At 35.1% G+C, this 18,534-nt stretch overlaps 1 protein-coding gene across 1 annotated transcript; it reads right to left on the bottom strand.

Moving 5' to 3' along the window:
- Positions 1 to 208: 208 nt before the first annotated feature.
- Positions 209 to 17,294, bottom strand: LOC124576112 (FK506-binding protein 15-like). The gene is made up of 3 exons (XM_047131204.1): positions 17,189 to 17,294; positions 16,435 to 17,078; positions 209 to 622 (listed from the first exon to the last, which is right to left on the bottom strand). Exons 1-3 carry the CDS (start codon positions 17,292 to 17,294, stop codon positions 209 to 211), a joined length of 1,164 nt encoding a protein of 387 aa, XP_046987160.1.
- Positions 17,295 to 18,534: the final 1,240 nt, after the last annotated feature.

Genomic DNA, 18,534 nt, shown 5'->3' with positions numbered 1-18,534 from the left:
CGGATCGACCCGCCGCTTCTGAGCATCGCACGCGTTTTCAGCGCAACGACGCCGTTTTTTTTCAGAGTTTATCACGGTCGCCGTCGTTGGGAACGTGGTACCGTGATAAGTGTCCAGGGTCGCGGTTTTTATACTGTTCAAGGTGCTACTGGGGTGCACAGGAGGCATCAGAACCAGTTGCGCCGCGCTGGCCGCCCGGATTCTGACGCTAGTTCTTTGTCCACAGATTTGGTCCGCGGCGGGTTCCAGCCGCGCCTTCCGACTTCGCTGCCGCCCCCAGGGCAGCAGCAGCAGCCGTCGCTGCTACCACGTCGACAGCCCGTCCCGTTGATGCCTCCCACGCAGCTTCATCCGGGAGCGCCCCAGGTGGTCGCTCCGACGCCTGCGGTACCTCTTCAGTCGCCACCACCTTCGGAGCTGATGGACGTCGACCCCTCAGCCGGGCCGCCTTCCCAAGCGGTGGCTGTGCAGCCTGTCCTGCAGCCGCTTTCCTTGGGCACCCCCAAGGAGTCTGACACCGCAGCGCCTTGTCCGGCGCCCACTCAGCAGCCGTCGACGCAGCGTCAGGAGACGCTGCCTCTCTTCGTGGGTCCCGACGCCCCGTCACGTCCAGTACCAGAAGCTGCGCCCGTGGTCACAGGCATGCACCCTGACCTCGGTTTTCAGTCAGTGTTTCCCGAGGCCCCGCGCAGCCAATGCTGGGGTGCGGACCGGGGACTGCCACCGACAACAGTCTCCGCCCCGGTCTCTTCTGCTATGCCTGCGGCCAGACCCCTCCCCCGCCGTCGACGCTCGCCACGTCATTATTCAACGACGGTGCGGTGATTTGGGGGGGAGGAGTGTTATATCCTAGCCAGTAATGCCACCTGAGCCCGCTGCCAAAAGGTTGGCAGCATCAAAGTCCGGACGCCGTCCGCATAAGCAGCGCCAGCGAGACAGGAAATCGCCGCAAGTCTGTGCGCGCCACCGCTGGCTTCTGGTTTCTTAAGCGCTGGAGTCGCGAGCGCTAGGACAGTTCTGTATTCGCCGCTCAGTTGTATACTCGCCACCGAATTGTGTACTTGCTAGTCAGTTGTGTGTTCATCGCAGCAGAGTTGTTGTTTGTCGTCAGCCGACGCTGACCCGGCCGCTCCGACTCGAACTAGAGATTTCTGTAGACACGGAGTTCACTACTGTGTTTCTGTATCTTCGTTAATAAAGATAAGTACCGACTTTTATTTAATCAGAGTGTTTGGGTTTTCATCTTTCTGTTCACTGTTCCAGCGGACCAGTCGGCCCGCTATTAAGTGTGGCGGTGACTTCGTAAGCCGTTTCTACAGCAAATTGTTTGTTGCTACGAACGCCGCCACAAAAGTAATTAGGTCTGTTCAACCTTTAAATTCTTACATGATCTGAGTTCAGACCGGCGTGAGCCAGGTCGGTTTCTAGCCTAAGATTATTAATCCATGTTAGTACGAAAGGACCATATGGTTGAAATATTTTTTATTATATTGATTAATATTAATTAATTTACTATTTTGACAGATTAATGTGTTGAATTTAGAATTCATTTATGTGGATTTTTTTCTACAAATAATATTGATACTTTATGATTTATTTATATTTATTTTAAATTTTCTTTTATTAGTTATTTGTGTTTTAATTAGCGTTGCTGTTCTAACTTTATTAGAGCGTAAGGTTTTAGGTTATATTCAGATTCGTAAGGGTCCAAATAAGGTAGGGTTTGTAGGAATCCCACAACCCTTTAGTGATGCTATTAAACTGATTTGTAAGGAGCAGCCAATTCCTATTATATCTAATTATTTACTTTATTATTTTTCTCCTGTTTTTAATTTAATAATTTCTTTGGCTGTTTGAGTAATTTTCCCTTACTTAACTTATATATGTTCTTTTTCTTATGGGTTTTTGTTTTTTTTATGTTGCACTATATTAGGTGTTTATACTGTTATGATTGCTGGTTGATATTCTAATTCAAATTATTCTTTATTAGGTTCTCTTCATTCTATTGCTCAAACAATTTCATATGAAGTTAGTTTAGCTTTAATTTTATTATCTTTAATTATTTTAATTGGTAGTTTTAACATGTTTGATTTTATAAATTATCAGCTTTATTGTTGATTTGTTATTATTTCTTTTCCTTTAGCTTTAGCTTGCTTTGCTCCTTGTTTAGCCGAAACTAACCGTACTCCTTTTGACTTTGCCGAAGGTGAGTCTGAGTTAGTTTCAGGTTTTAATATTGAATATGGTGCAGGAGGTTTTACTTTAATTTTTTTAGCTGAGTATGCTAGAATTGTTTTTATAAGCATATTATTATCTTTAATTCTTTTAGGTGGTGATTTTTATTCTTTTATATTTTTTATTAAGCTTGCTATTATATCCTTTGGCTTTATTTGAGTTCGGGGTACATTACCATGGTTCCATTATGATAAGCTAATATACTTAGCTTGAAAAAGTTTTTTACCTTTATCTTTAAATTTTTTTATTTTCTTTGTTGGTTAAAAGATTTTATTTATCTCTTTTATTTAGTGAAATTTTTTAAGAAAAGTTAATAGAAGAGTTAAACTTCTAGTTTTATGTTTTCAAAACATATGCTTTTCCTAAGCTAATTAGCTTATTATTCCTTAATTAGCTTATCTCATGCATTTGCAACATGGATATTAATTAAGAAGTATGTAAAGTAGATAATTGTTAAGATTTGCCCTGTTATAATGTAAGGTTCTTCAACAGGTCGTTTACCAATTCATGTTAATAAGCATACAACAACTACTATGATTCAGGATAAAATCTGATTAACAGGATAGAATTGGATACCTCGGAACGGTGTTTTATTATAAAATGGTAAAATTATTAATATTCTAATTGATAAGAATAATGCAATAACACCTCTTAATTATTAGGAATTGATTGTAGAATTGCATATGCAAATAAGAAATATCATTCTGGTTGAATATGAACCGGTGTAACTAATGGATTAGCAGGTACAAAATTATCTGGATCTCCTAGGAGGTAAGGATTAATTAAGCATAACATAATTAATAATGATGTTATTAATACAAGTGTAATAGAATCCTTGATAGTAAAGTATGGGTGAAATGGGATTTTTTTCAATTTACTCCGTTTAGTCCTAAGGGGTTATTAGACCCTGTCTGGTGGAGAAAGAATAAATGAATTGCAGCTATAGCTGCAATTATAAATGGTAATACAAAACGGAATGTGAAAAATCGATTTAATGTTGCGTTATCAATGGCAAATCCCCCTCATACCCATTGAACTAAATCTGTTCCTAAATATGGAATTGCTGAAAATAAATTAGTAATTACTGTTGCACCTCAAAATGATATTTGACCTCAAGGTAAAACATATCCTATAAATGTAGTTGCTATAACTAAGAATAGAATTACTGTACCAATTATTCAGGTGTGTATGTATATATAAGATCTATAGTAAATTCCTCGTCCTACATGCAAATAAAAAGAAATAAAAAATATAGATACTCCATTTCCATGTAAAGTTCGAATAATTCAACCATTATTTACGTCTCGGCAGATGTGTACTACACTACTAAATGCTATTTCAATACTTGATGTCTAATGTATAGCTAAAAATAGTCCAGTTACGATTTGAATTACCAAGCATAACGCTAGGTGGGACCCAAAATTTCATCAAAATGAAATATTTGTTGGTGCAGGTAAATCAACTAAAGAGTTATTAATAATTTGAATTAAAGGATGTCTTAATCGTAAGGGTTTATTCATTAGTAAATCATCTTGTTTTACGAATAGGCCCCTGGTTAATATTAGTGATTTTAACTACTGCTAATAGTGCTAAAAATAAATAAATAATTATTATTATTGTAATAATGAAGGTTGGTCTGTTATATAATTTTTCTAAAGGTATTGTTATTTCTTGGTAATTGATTGAATTATCAATATTTATAGTTTCAGTATTTTTGAAAAAGTCTGTAAATATTGTTGTATCTAGGATAATTAATGTTGATATAATAAATACTCATATTGTTAAGGTAATAATTATGGTAATTGATTTAGGTTGAAATATTTCGTTTGATGCAATTCTTGTAATATAAATAAATGGAACTAATGTACCACCAAGAAACGTTAAAAATTAAATATATGATGATCAATATTTATTTATTTATTTATTTATTTATTTATTTATTCTTTGCCCATGGACTCCAGCTGAAAATCCAGCTGAGAGTATTGGGTACGTCATACAATAGCCTATTAACATCAAACTTGATTTCAATATATATATATAAATGAAACAAATGATTAAACAGAAATAGTCCATAATCATACAAAGGTTTTACATGTTTCACATTATATGTACACACAGATCAAAAAAACATACAGAAATGATAATTTTTACAGGTACATTTCAGTAATGATATATTTAAACACCATCTTAGTATTCACTCAATCTGTATATAAATTTCTCTGTGAGATATAGTTTCAAATGGTTTTTAAAACATTTTAGATCTGTTTCTTTTTTAATGATTTTGGGGAGTTTATTAAAAAACCTTTTGCCTGCTTCTTCTGGGGCCGTCATAGACAGTTTTAGATTTCTGTTTATCATATAGTAATTTTCATTTCCTCTTGTACCGTGTTTGTGTACATCTTTATTTAGGAGGTGTTTATCACTTGACCTTACCACCATTATGCTTTGGTATATATACAGTGAATATACTGTCATAATATTATAGTGTACAAAAGCTTGCCTACAGGTCTGTCTTGGTGGTATTTTTGCAATCCATCTCACTGCCCTTTTCTGAATTGTGAATATTCTTTTTAGGTAGCGAGCTTGTGCATTTCCCCATATATGAACTGAATAAGACAAATGTGGGAAGACAAGTCCATAATACATTGATCTGAGGACTTTATCACCCACAGTCTTAGCTGTTTTATGCATGATGAAGATCTGTTTGTTTATCTTTTTACACAGTGCATCTATGTACTCCCCCCATTCCAAATGTTTGTCTATTATAGTTCCAAGAAAATTTGTGCTGGTTACTTCTTTAATAGTCTTTCCATTTATATTAACATTTATATTATAAATTTCACTATCCTTGGTCTGAAATACTACATTCATTGTTTTAGACTGATTCATAAACAGGTTGTTATGTGTTAAATATTTATTTGCATTTTCAATAGTCAGGAGTGCTTCCTTCTCAAGCTCCTCTTTTGTGTCAGCTGTGCAAATGATTGTTGTGTCATCAGCATACATTATAAGTTTCTGATTTATATAGCTATGGAAGTCATTTACGTAGAGTATAAATAGTATTGGCCCAAGCACAGACCCTTGCGGCACACCGTGTTTAACTGTTTGTAATTCTGATATGTAGTTTGTTATATTTCCCCCACTAGTATGTCTGATTTCTGTGCATTGTTTCCTATTTGTAATGTATGATTTAAGTATGTCATAGCATTTTCCTCTAATTCCATACTGATATAATTTCATCATTAATTTTGAGTGGTTCACACAATCAAATGCCTTAGATAGGTCCATAAAAATCCCACAAGTCTTTTGTTGCCTGTCAAGTAAATTGAGAATGTGAACAACTATATTTGTTGATGCTGTTTTTGTTGACTTCCCTTCTCTGAAATCATGTTGTGATGAATGCAGTATACTGTACTTTGTTATAAAACTTACAATTCTATTCTTTATTATCATTTCATAGATTTTAGCAAATGTTGAGATCAATGATATTGGCCTGTAATTTCCTAATTCATTCCTGTTCCCTTTCTTATATATTGGCTTCACTTTACTTACTTTCAGTGAATCTGGAAATATACCTTCTTCTATCGCAGCATTCAGCATGTGTGTCAATGGTTTTAATATACATTCTCTGCATTCCTTTATGAGATGTGATGTGACACCATCCAAGCCAGAAGAATGTTTAATTATAAGTTGTTTTATTAGGTTTGACACGTCTGCATCTGTTGTAGGTATGAAAACCATAGTATGATTTGTATGTGGGGGGTTTAACAATTTACTTACTGCATTTGTTTTATTTTGACTTATTAATTCGTCTGCTACAGTAATACAATATCTGTTAAAAGTATTGGCTACTTCTAGAGGGTTTGCGTTGCTTTTCCCACTCATCAGTGGGCAGATGTCCTCTGCCCGATTTGTTACTTTTCCTCTCTCTCCATTAATGAACGACCATAAACCTTTTGAGTAGTTCTTTCCCTTATCTATAGACATCCTGATGAATGATGCTTTAGTTTCTCTGATAAAACTACAGTACTCTTTCTTTTTTTATTTTATACAGTGTGTTGTAGGCCTCATTATTTTTTTGTTTGGAGAGGTCATAATACACTCTCAGATTATTTCTGGCATGGATTACTTCTCCAGTCACCCAGCTTTTCTTTTTTTTTGTTGCTGTTTGACAAGCCTTTTACTAACAGGACATGTAACATCATAATAATAATTGAATAAAGAATAAAACTGGTACCATTTGGTGTTTGCATCTTTAGCTGCATATATTGTTTCCCAGTTTTCTGCCTCTAACATCTTTTTTAGCAGATTTATGTTATGTGGGTAGTTCTGTCTTCTCATCTCCCATATCTTCTGCACTGAATCACTAGTCTTTATATTTATGTCTATCATGATCAAATAAGCATATGTTTTTGAGAGGTGTTGGATTATATCTTACAGCTGTTCAAAGAAGGTTTTAATTATACCATTTGGTGATCGATACAAACCTAATACACAACATAAATTCCCAGCAATTTTAGTTTCCAGTGCTGTAGCTTCAGAGCTCAATTCTATAGCATATTTTGTTATATTTATGGCTTTAGTTGATTTATAGTTAGAAAAAATGGCAACCCCACCACCTTTATAGGAAGTTCTGCAAAAACTGGCTACTTTCACATAATTCTTCAAGTTGTACATTCCTATGTGATTTTCTTTTAGCCCATGTTCTGTAACTACTAGAATGTTTGGCCTATACTTCTGTAATATTACCTCTAGTTCCTCTGTTTTATTGTTTATGTATTGAACATTTTGGTAAAGTATTCTAACAGTTGGCTTTAAATGTAATAGTTCCCCTTCCTGTAATATACTAAGCACTTCACTTGCTCCCTTTGCTTCTGGTACTATGCAGTGATTTTTTTCATTATTGTTCCTGTTATTAATCCAACTAAAAAAGTTTGTAAGATAATGAAAAGCATTATTGATATTGGGTGTCTTAATTTAATAAAATTAATATTTATTACGTTTGATAGTGATATAATTGTTATTTTAATCATTTCAGGGGTTAGTTTATTTAAAATATCGGTTTTGGGGACCGATAATGGAAGCTTTTCCACCTCTGAAGTTTTAAAAGTGGGGGCTAGACTTATTTCCGGTTTACAAGACCGGCGTTTTTTTTTTAAACTATTAAAACTAATGTTTATATTCTCTGTTTTTACTTCTTTATTGGTTTATTTTGCTGGTGTTTGTGTTTTTTCTTCTAAACGTAAACATTTATTGATGTTTCTTCTGAGATTAGAGTATATTGTTCTTTCTTTGTTTATATTAATTATTGTTTTTCTTATTGAGTTTGATTATGATTATTTCTTTCCTGTTATTTTTTTAGTTTTTTCTGTTTGTGAAGGTGCTTTCGGTCTTTCTTTTTTAGTTTCAATAATTCGTTCTAATGGTAATGATTTTTTGAATTCTTTTGGACTATCTTTATGTTAAAGTATTTATTTATAACTATTTTTTTGATACCTCTTTGTTTGCTGAATAATAACTGACGGTTGATTCATTCTTTAATGTTTCTGTCGAGTTTTGTTTTTATAATTTGTGTTTACTCGTATGCAGATTTAATATAATTAGATATTATTTTGGTATTGATTAGTTTTCTTTTAGTTTGATTTTGTTGAGTTTTTGAATTTCTTCTTTAATAATTACTGCTAGAGGTTCAGTTTATTTAAGTTCATATCATTCTAATTTTTTTGTCTTTATGGTTTTAATTTTAATGATTATGCTTTATTGTTCATTTGTTAGATTAAGTCTTCTTTCTTTTTATGTTTTTTTGAGGCTAGATTGGTTCCTACTTTACTTATGATTTTGGATTGAGGCTATCAACCTGAACGTTTACAGGCTGGTTTTTATTTAATTTTTTATACTTTGATTGCTAGATTGCCTTTATTGGTTGCTTTTGGTTCTTATTATTTTATATTTTATGTGTTTTTAATTTTGGCTTTTTTAGTTAAGATGCCAATGTTTTTGGTTCATTTATGGCTTCCTAAGGCTCATGTAGAGGCCCCTATTTCTGGTAGAATAATTCTTGCTGGTGTTTTATTGAAGTTAGGTGGTTATGGTATTTTTCGTGTTATAATGGTTATTTTTTATTTGGGTAAAAGTTTAATTATTTTTTATTATCTTTAGGTTTATCTGGTGGGGTTATTGTTAGATTTATTTGTTTTCATCAGGTTGATTTAAAGTCTTTAATTGCATATTCTTCTGCTGCTCATATAAGAATGGTTATTGGTGGATTGATAACTATAAATTGTTGAGGTTGTATAGGTTCTCTTTCCTTAATGGTTGGTCATGGTTTATGTTCTTCTGGATTGTTTTGTTTATCTAATATTATTTATGAACGTTTAGTGGACGAAGATTATTAATTAACAACAGTATAATTAATTTAATACCTAGAATGGCTTTATGGTGATTCCTTTTGAGATCCTCAAATATAGCTGCTCCCTCCTCATTAAATTTAGTAGGTGAACTTAGATTATTAAATACAATTATGTCTTGATCTTCTTTTATATTTTTTGCTTTAATTTTGTTATCTTTTTTAAAGCTGTTTATACTTTATATATATATATATATATATATTCTTACTCTCAGCATGGTAATTATTATTCTGGGGTTTATACGTGTTCTCTTGGTTATTTTCGTGAATATCATCTTTTACTTTTAGATTGATTGCCTTTAAATATTCTTTGTTTAAAGGGTGAATATTTCTTTGTTTAATTTGCTTAAATATTTTAATTAAAAATATTGTTTTGTGGAATCAATGATATGAAGTTTTTCATCTTAGGCCATGAATTGATTTTCTATTTGTTCTTTGAGTTTTTTTTCTTTATTCCTTTCTAGAACTATAACTTTTATTTTAGGTATTTATTATTTAATAATTGCTTATAGAGTTTTTGTTGAGTGGGAACTTTTTAATTTAAATGGTTCTATGGTTGTTATAACATTATTCTTGGATTGAATGTCTCTTATTTTTATATCTTTTGTTATATATATTTCTTCTTTAGTTATTTATTATAGAGAGTTTAATATTTCTAAAATTTAAAGAACCTCTCTCACACCGGCCTGATTTAGCTTCACTGATCAGGATAGTAAAAACATGCGTATATTAAGGGAATTTTCATTGACAAAGCAGGCTTATCACATTCACACAGTTCAATACTGTTCTGTCCTGATTAAGCTTAACTTAAATTCCATAAGGCAGTGAAGCAATTACGAAGTCTTGGTGCGACAAAAATTGTGAGTCGATCTCCTGGAAACATTTGTAATAATTATTAACTTTCGGTGATCACATGGGGAAGACCGGAGATCTGCTGGTAAGACCGTGTTAGCGTATTTATTTGAAGTAACTGGATATCTTGAGCATTCAAAACGGCAGGTTCGTCCAGTGTAAATCAGACGTTCCCCACTGATCCCGTGCAACACAGCGTAGTAAGCAGACACTGTCAATAATAGTAATCCGTTAAATAATACGCGAACACACTTACTTTAGTTTAGTTCATGTATTAAACTCCTTCCCATACAGAATCTCATCAAGATGGCGACTCGCTCAACAATACATACATATATTTTCTTCTTTCACGACTAATTGGCAAGAAGTTCCTATTCTTTTCATAAGAGAAAACATAGATAGCAGAGAAGCAGCAGAGAAGCTATTCCATGGAGTAAATGGACGCTCCAAGGAATAATTGGGCTTGAAACTACTTTGCATTGATAATCGGTAAGATAAGAAGAGATATTTCGAGATATGTACTGAGTTATATAATTTACAAAATTTCTGAAAATATCGTGGAGAGACCGCTGCAAGAGACATTACATCGCCCCTCGCAGCAAGCAAAGTTGATATGTATCCACTTTGTGAGCTAACTATTGGCTTAGCTAACTCGTTAGAATTTCTGGAACATATGTTCCTATAAATTTTCAGAAGTTAGTAAGATTTTTTTTTTTTTTTTTTTGATTACAAGAATTGAAAGAGATTTGGTATCTTTGTTACCTAGATGCCTAGTTGTTGCTTTCACGTGTACTGGGGCATACCCGCATCCCACGTACACAACCAGGGGAGATGGACTTATATAGTTGTTAATCAGGTCTACCTATTCAGGAACTGGCCTTCACAGGGAAACCCCGGAAAACCTGGAGGCTTAGACCCCAACTAGGTATCACAGATGATAGGAAAGACAGAATAATTTAGAAATTTGAGAGATATTCTAGAATTCATAGGAAAGAGAAAATCTGCCTCATAGCCAAAAAAAAATCTTTACACATGCAAATTTTTTTACAATCTTCTGAAAAATTTTCTTCATCAATGTCTTGCTGAACTGCGGCGAAACTGATCGAACAGGAACATGGGACACGGCACGGAGGACAGGCGTCGCATTGGCGTACCGGACAGGAGACGTAATGGATTTGAGAGACCACAAGAAACCTCAGGAACAGGTACTCAGGATTGTGGCATGAAACAATTGAAATCGGTCTAAGGAATGGTCAACTATTAAAGATTCCTGGAAGAGAATGGTTAGTCGAAATTTTCCAGATTCATTTTGAACTCAAATATGGACCTGATCCATCCAATCTTCCATCTGAGGAATGGCAAAATCCATTCGTCTTATACTTTCCACACTTAGGTGTCTTAATTGATACTGTAGTTGCACAATATCACAACTCCAGATCGGAAAACAATTTTGAAAACATGGATAATTTCATCCATCTTCTTGAGTAAGCCGAAAGGTTCTAATCCTGGTTTTTATTATTTATTTATTTAATTTTCGTTGGCTTTTCCAGGTGGAAGTAGATCTGAATCTTTCCTAATTTGGTTTCAAGTACGAATGTGGATAGCATGTCAGAATGTTAAAAACTTTATTATTGGAGACAATTTCCAAAAAAAAAATTATATGTTACTCATACATGATTAAAATGAAATTTTGCTGAAAGAGAAGGTTTGATTAAGTCTTGCTGCATGACCTCTCCAGCTGAAATTAATTTTTCTCTTTTGTACTCCAAATGCCGCATTTTCTCATGAACATATATGAATGCAATATAACAATAAACAAATCCAACTGGGAAATGACACATTATTATAAATTCAATGAAGAACTTTCTTATTAACTCTAATTTTATAAACACACACTAAGCTGGTTAATTAAATTCTCTTGAATAGAATTTAGCTCATGCCAAAAAAAAAAAAAACCAGCGAGTCTTTATATCTGTGGACAGTAGCAATCGATTCTAATTTCCTAACGCGGTTCATTTGTTCTCCTGTGAACTGTCAGTTTACAAACACTAACTTCACTCGGAAGCACCGTATTCGATCATATAGTTTCAGTAAACTTATTCTCACTGGAGATTAACACTCCCTGAATATATATTATTTCACACGCACAAGCTTCTTAGGTGATCATCATGTAGACAGATAAACCGTAAGTCTTCACAGCAGCAATAGCTACAGTTCCACTTACTTTTCTAAATATTCCTATACTATCACAGGAGCAATCGCTTACTGTTCATTGAACTATCACAGATGCTTGGCATGCTGTCATTTAACCTATCACAGTAGCTGAGGCATACTGTCCTTCGCACTTCAATTTTTTCAACACCCAAATACTTCATACAGACTTTCATTTAATTTGAAACACTTTCCTTAAAAGTACCTCTTTAGGTCTACATGGGGAAATAATCCTTTTATTCTTCCAGAATCCAGATATGCTAATAAATACGCACCAGGATTCGGTATATCAACTATTATATATGGACCTGTATAAATTAGCTTCCATTTTCTGATGGTCTTCTTAAAAGAATTTTCTGTCCGATATTGAAAGTCTGAATCCGTTTGATGTTTCTGTCATGGATTTCCTTTCGCTGTCTTGCTTTCTCCGTAATATTAATGAGAGCATTGCGAATTTTTTCTTCCCATGACATTTTGGTGTCCTCGAGTTTAGGCAAGTTATCTACCCAAAAGTTTCTTTCGTTATCCCTGAACATCAGTTCATTTGGGGTAAAGTTTGTAGAACTATGAGGTAAATTATTATAAATCTGCTCAAACTCGGTCAAATAGTTTATCCAGGTAGTTTGTTTATCATGACAGTACGTTCTCATGAATCTGTTTAGTTCTCTAAAAACCCGTTCAATTAAATTCCCTTGTGGATGATAGCAAGATGTAAATATCTGTTTTATTCCTAGTTGTGATACTAATTTTCTCCATAAATATCCAGTAAATATCTTCGCATTGTCGGAGATTATTGATTTTGGAATCCCTGCATGAGGAATGTAGTCATTTACAATCTTTACTGCGGCAGCTTTTGCAGTTGCTGATTTTATAGGATATAGTTTAACATATTTTGTAAACACATCACAGAATCCAATAATGTACTTAACACCACCTCTGGCTCTAGGAAGTGGTCCACAAATATCACATGATATAAGCGATCTTGGTGCTTCAGGTATTATTGTGTGAAGCGCAATTTTATTTCCCTTGTTGTCCGGCTTAGCGTTTTGACAGAGAATACATTTCTGGATGACTTTGTGCACTTTTCGCCTTATATTTGGGAAGTAACAATAATATCTAATCTTATTAGCACACTTAACAACACCAACATGACCCCAGGTCAAATGTGTGAACCAAATTAATCGTTCTTCATATTCTTCGGGTATGCAGACACACCACTTTGGATTCCCAGCCTTCCCAGATTTAAAAAATAGTAGTATTCCAAATTGACCATAGGATTTTGTTGATTGAATTGTCGTATTATAGCATTCCATCGTCGATCCTTCTTCTGAAGCTGAGCCATTGTCTTACATAAATGAATATAATATAACTTGTAATTATTTTCTTGAAAAAGAAGCACTGGAAATTGTGCCTTATTATTTACATCCAGTTCAGGTGTTATTCCTTCTGGAGATCTTGACAACGCGTCAGCTATAATATTTTCTTTTCTGGCTACATGAATAATTCGAAACTGATATTCTTGCAGCGCCAGCGTCCACCTTGACAAGCGAGGATGCAGCAACTTACAAGTTTGTAAAAAGGTTAGTGATTGGTGGTCACAATAAACGGATATACTTGAGCCATATACATAATAATTAAACCTTTTCAAAGACCAAATAACTGCTAAAGCTTCCAATTCCGTAGTGGTATATGCTCTTTCACAGGTGGATAATACTCTGCTAGCAAATGCAATTGGACCAAAGGTTTTTACACCATCGATTTACCTAATTTGAAATAAACAAGATACTAATCCCACATCTGATGAATCAGTGGCTAAACAGGATCCGACATTCATATCAGGGTGGTATAATAACGGAGCATTTATCAGTTGTTCCTTAATTTCACAAAAAGCCTTTTCACAATCAATAGACCATTGCCATGGTACATCTTTCCTCAGGAGCCGGTTTAGTGCTTCAGAGTTCATTGCTTGAGTTTTAATAAATCGACAAAAAAATGAAGCCAAGCCTATAAAGCCTTTCAGTTGTCTTCTGTTTCTTGGAGTTGGAAAATTTTTTATCGCACTAATCTTCGCTTCTGTTGGAAGAATGCCTTTTGCATTAATCATATGTCCTAAGAATTTAATTCTCTGTAAAGAAAATTGGGATTTTTTTTAGATTTGCAGTTATACCAGTTTGTTTGAACACAGCAAAAATCCTCCTAATGAGTTGTACATGTTCCTCCCAAGATTTAGAGGCAATTAATAGATCGTCCACAAAAATCGTTATTCAACTACGTAGTTCTGGTCCTAGGGCATAGTCCAACGCAGAAATAAAAACTCCAGAGCTGATATTTAGACCAAACGGAACGAACTTGAACTGATAGCTTCTCCCTCCATATATAAAAGCAGTATATTTTCTTGAGTCCTTGTCTAACTGGACTTGCCAGAATGAACTTCTCAAATCAATACTGGTTAAATAGGATCCATCTTGAAATATCTGTATTAACTCATCGATGTTCTCCGGATGTGTGGCGCACAGGTACTATAATTTTGTTAATTTCCCTTGCATCTAATACCAATCGAACTTTTCCTCCTGGCTTTGGTACAACAAGCAACGGAGAACAATATGGGCTGTTCGACGGTTCAATAAGATTCCAGTTTAACATTTTCTGTATCTCTTTCTGAAGTGGTTGTTTTAATCGCCAGGGAATGGGATAGTGTGTGCGGCAAAATGTCTTATGGGGCTTAATCTGTAATGTACAAACATATCCTCTAATAATTCTGGGCCTTTCATCGAAAACTGACTCATATTCTGTTAATATATTGAATAATTGTTCCCTCTGACTATCCGTTAGGCAATCTGACTCAGCGATCTTCTGTTCGACTGTTTGTCTGAAATCCTCTTCTTGAATTGACTTGATCGGTAGTCGGCACATATTATTATTTTCAGCACAAATCAACTGCACAGCAGCACCACGGAAATATCGCTCATACACTGCCTCCTTTCTCAGTAATATCAGTGTAACAAATTGATCTTCGATTTTAAAATGCACCATTCCTTCTACCAAGTCCAACTTGCAATTGCAGGCTTGCAAAGTTCCAATGCCAAGAATACAATCTACTAACAACTTTTCCACTACAAGGAATGTGCATTGTTTAGCTACATTTCCCAATTTTATCTCTATAAGCGTTTGTATCTTGACGTTCCTGGATTTTGCTCCCACTGCACCTACAACTCGGCAATTTTGTACTGGTTGGACAGGGATTTTCTTAATTTTACTAATTCTGCAAAACAAAGTTCCGGATACTACGTCTGTAGATGAAGCTGTTTCCAATACAACATTGGTTAAAATTCCTCCCACTTCTGTGATGATCTCAGACACAGGAACCCTTTTATCTTCGACTACACAGGCCTCTAAGTCTCTTGTCAATTCATCTGTCATTAATATGCCTTCATTATATCTCACCATTGCCACGGAATTAATTTTGTTTAAAACAGGTTTGCCCCTTTTGTATTCCCCGGCCGACTTTACGGAGCATAAAGCGGCCCTCTTCAGTTTAAATGTCGATTATTATTCCCTTTTGAATCATCTACTACTTCTGTTATGACTGGTTGTTGTTGATGACTGGTTGTGTTATTTGCTTCAAATCGAGTGTCAGAATTTCTGTACGCATTATTATTATTTGAAAACTGCTGGTTCTGATAATCTCTTGCATTTCCAAACATTGGGTTGTATCTGCGACCTGTTCGATTGTCTCTGAATCTGCCCCTCGCAGCACTGTTATTGAAATTTCCATTTCCGTTGCAATTGTTTCCGTTGAAACTCTGACTATTCCTAGTATAATAATTACTAAATCCGTTTCCATTCCGGTTTGCATTTGGCGCCTCAATCGCTCTCCTCTGCATAACCGGTTGTCTTGGCCAATGTTCATCTTCCTCGATCATATCTATAGTGTGAAGCGTAGTCATGAAAGAGTCAAGGTCATGCTCATTAATATACAGCATTCTATTTCTGATGCTGGCCGGAAGTCGAGATTTTAATATACCAATCACGTCTTGTAGAGGCATAGGCTTATCCCAATACCGCGATTTGTTTATATATTTCTCAAAGTATTTCTTTAAAGACCCACGTGAAAAAGAAAAAGATTCCGGGTATAATACCTCCTGCCTTAAACGTTCTTGTACTCCTTCAGACCAGTATTTGGATAAAAATGCTCGTTCAAAATCTTCGTATGTGTCCCAAGTTGATATCATATCAGACGCCCATATAGCTCCTGACCCCTGAATATAACCGGTCACGAAACTAACCTTTTGCCACTCACTCCAATGTTTTGGCAATACTCCCCTAAAACTTCTTATAAACACTACGGGATGAATATTTTTCTTGTCTGGGTTGTAGATCTGGAACTGACGTTGTTCCAGCATTTTCTCCTCAGTATTGCTTTTACAATTACAGGCATTATGACTACCCTCATAGTGTTGTGATTGATGTTGATTGCAAAAACGAACGTGTGCATTAATGTCCCTGTCTGTACTTGATCGGGTAAATAATGTAGCTTCATTGATAGATCTTGTCATGGGTTCATTTCCTTGCGTGGAACACAAGTCTTCTCGAGATAGATTTAAAGATCTCTCAATGTTTTCTTTCCATTGTTTAAGCTCTTCGCCTAGTTGTTCTTTGGCTTCTCAAAAACCTTTATTAAATAAATTTTCTTCAGAACTCTCGGTCATAGATTGTATAGCTGCTCTGACCGTATGTTCAATATTGTCTGGAGAAATGCTTTTCCTTTCTAAACTTAACTGCGAGAATTTTCCCGCGAGAATCTTATGATCAACCTCGTCTTGTCTCTCCTTTATGTTATTGATGGATTTCTCCAAATTTTGGATGTCCTTCGGGATCTTGTCTTGTGATTGTCTCAAATCCTGCATATCTGCTGACATCTCGTTTACTTGTTGCTTTAACTCATCTTGAACTTCAACTAATACCAGAATTACTGCGATAGAACATTGCATCTGTTCTTGTGCTTGAATTATCTGTGGGATTGACTCGACCTGCTCTGTAATAGTATCAAGCTTAGTAGCAACATACTCAGTTAGCTCTAGGCGTAACTTCTTCGCATTTTCATTACACTGCTGAGTGACTTGCTCAATTTTAGCAGCTAATTTTAATTCTGTCTTTTCATTCTGAATTTTCAATTCTTCCACAGTTTTATTTAATTTATCATCAAGTTTCTGAAAACTCTCTACTAATTTATTATTTAATTCCGCTTGATTAGCTTCTAATTGCTCTTGGACTTTCACTTGATTGGCTGCTAATTGTTCATTTATTTCCCTTTTAGTCTCTATTTGCGCTTTAGTTAATTCCCTTTTAGTCTCTATTTGCGCTTTAGTTAAGTCTGTTAAATTTTGGCTAACAGTGTTAACTGCTGCAAGATTACAGTCAATGGGTTTATTTCGTCCTGCTCAGATGACATCGAAACACTTAAGCTTTGTTGTGGGGCCTGACTAATGCTGCCGCTAGGCACTACTTCAGTTAAGCTAGCGTCTAATGTTTCACTAACCTCAGAAACAGCTGAGGGCTGTTGTGATTCGCTCTGCTGTTGCATTGCCATTTTATAAGCCGCCCTAGTAAGAACCCTTAATACACAGAACAACAAACATATAAAGTCACTCGCATCTGAGTTAATAATGTCACTGACCTAAACTTTGCATAATACTCACTACTATTAAACACTTCCTATCTAAAGTTCAACCCGATAGACATTTAAATAGTTATTATAAATTTCTATCTACAAAAATTTAATTGTATATTGTCTGGCCTGAACGACGTTCTCGTAGGTTGTGGCGAAATTGTGACTTCTGGAACAGGCCTCGTCTTCTTTGCTCTCGTGCACATGCAACATAAAATTGAACAACGTCCTGTCATGGTCGCCAAATTTAATATTTCTAAAATTTAAAGAACCTCTCTCACACCGGCCTGATTTAGCTTCACTGATCAGGATAGTAAAAACATGCGTATATTAAGGGAATTTTCATTGACAAAGCAGGCTTATCACATTCACACAGATCAATACTGTTCTGTCCTGATTAAATTAAGCTTAACTTAAATTCCATAAGGCAGTGAAGCAATTTCGAAGTCTCGGTGCGACGAAAATTGTGAGTCGATCTCCTGGAAACATTTGTAATAATTATTAACTTTCGGTGATCACATGGGGAAGACCGGAGATCTGCTGGTAAGACCGTGTTAGCGTATTTATTTGAAGTAACTGGATATCTTGAGCATTCAAAACGGCAGGTTCGTCCAGTGTAAATCAGACGTTCCCCACTGATCCCGTGCAACACAGCGTAGTAAGCAGACACTGTCAATAATAGTAATCCGTTAAATAATACGCGAACACACTTACTTTAGTTTAGTTCATGTATTAAACTCCTTCCCATACAGAATCTCATCAAGATGGTGACTCGCTCAACAATACATACATATATTTTCTTTTTTCACGACTAATCGGCAAGAAGTTCCTATTCTTTTCATAAGAGAAAACATAGATAGCAGAGAAGCAGCAGAGAAGCTATTCCATGGAGTAAATGGACGCTCCAAGGAATAATTGGGCTTGAAACCACTTTGCATTGATAATCGGTAAGATAAGAAGAGATATTTCGAGATATGTACTGAGTTACATAATTTATAAAATTTCTGAAAATATCGTGGAGAGACCGCTGCAAGAGACATTACAAGAGGATTATACATTGGGCGAAAAGAATATAAATCATTTTATTATTATTGTTTTAATATTTATTCTTTCTATAGCATTTTTAATTACTAGTCCTAATTTGATTAGAATTTTATTAGGA

The sequence above is a fragment of the Schistocerca americana genome, chromosome 1 (assembly GCF_021461395.2).
Source record: "Schistocerca americana isolate TAMUIC-IGC-003095 chromosome 1, iqSchAmer2.1, whole genome shotgun sequence".
In the NCBI taxonomy this organism is placed as follows: domain Eukaryota; kingdom Metazoa; phylum Arthropoda; class Insecta; order Orthoptera; family Acrididae; genus Schistocerca; species Schistocerca americana.
The sequence above is the reverse complement of the archived record's forward strand: the minus strand, read 5'-3'. Positions and strand labels throughout refer to the sequence as shown.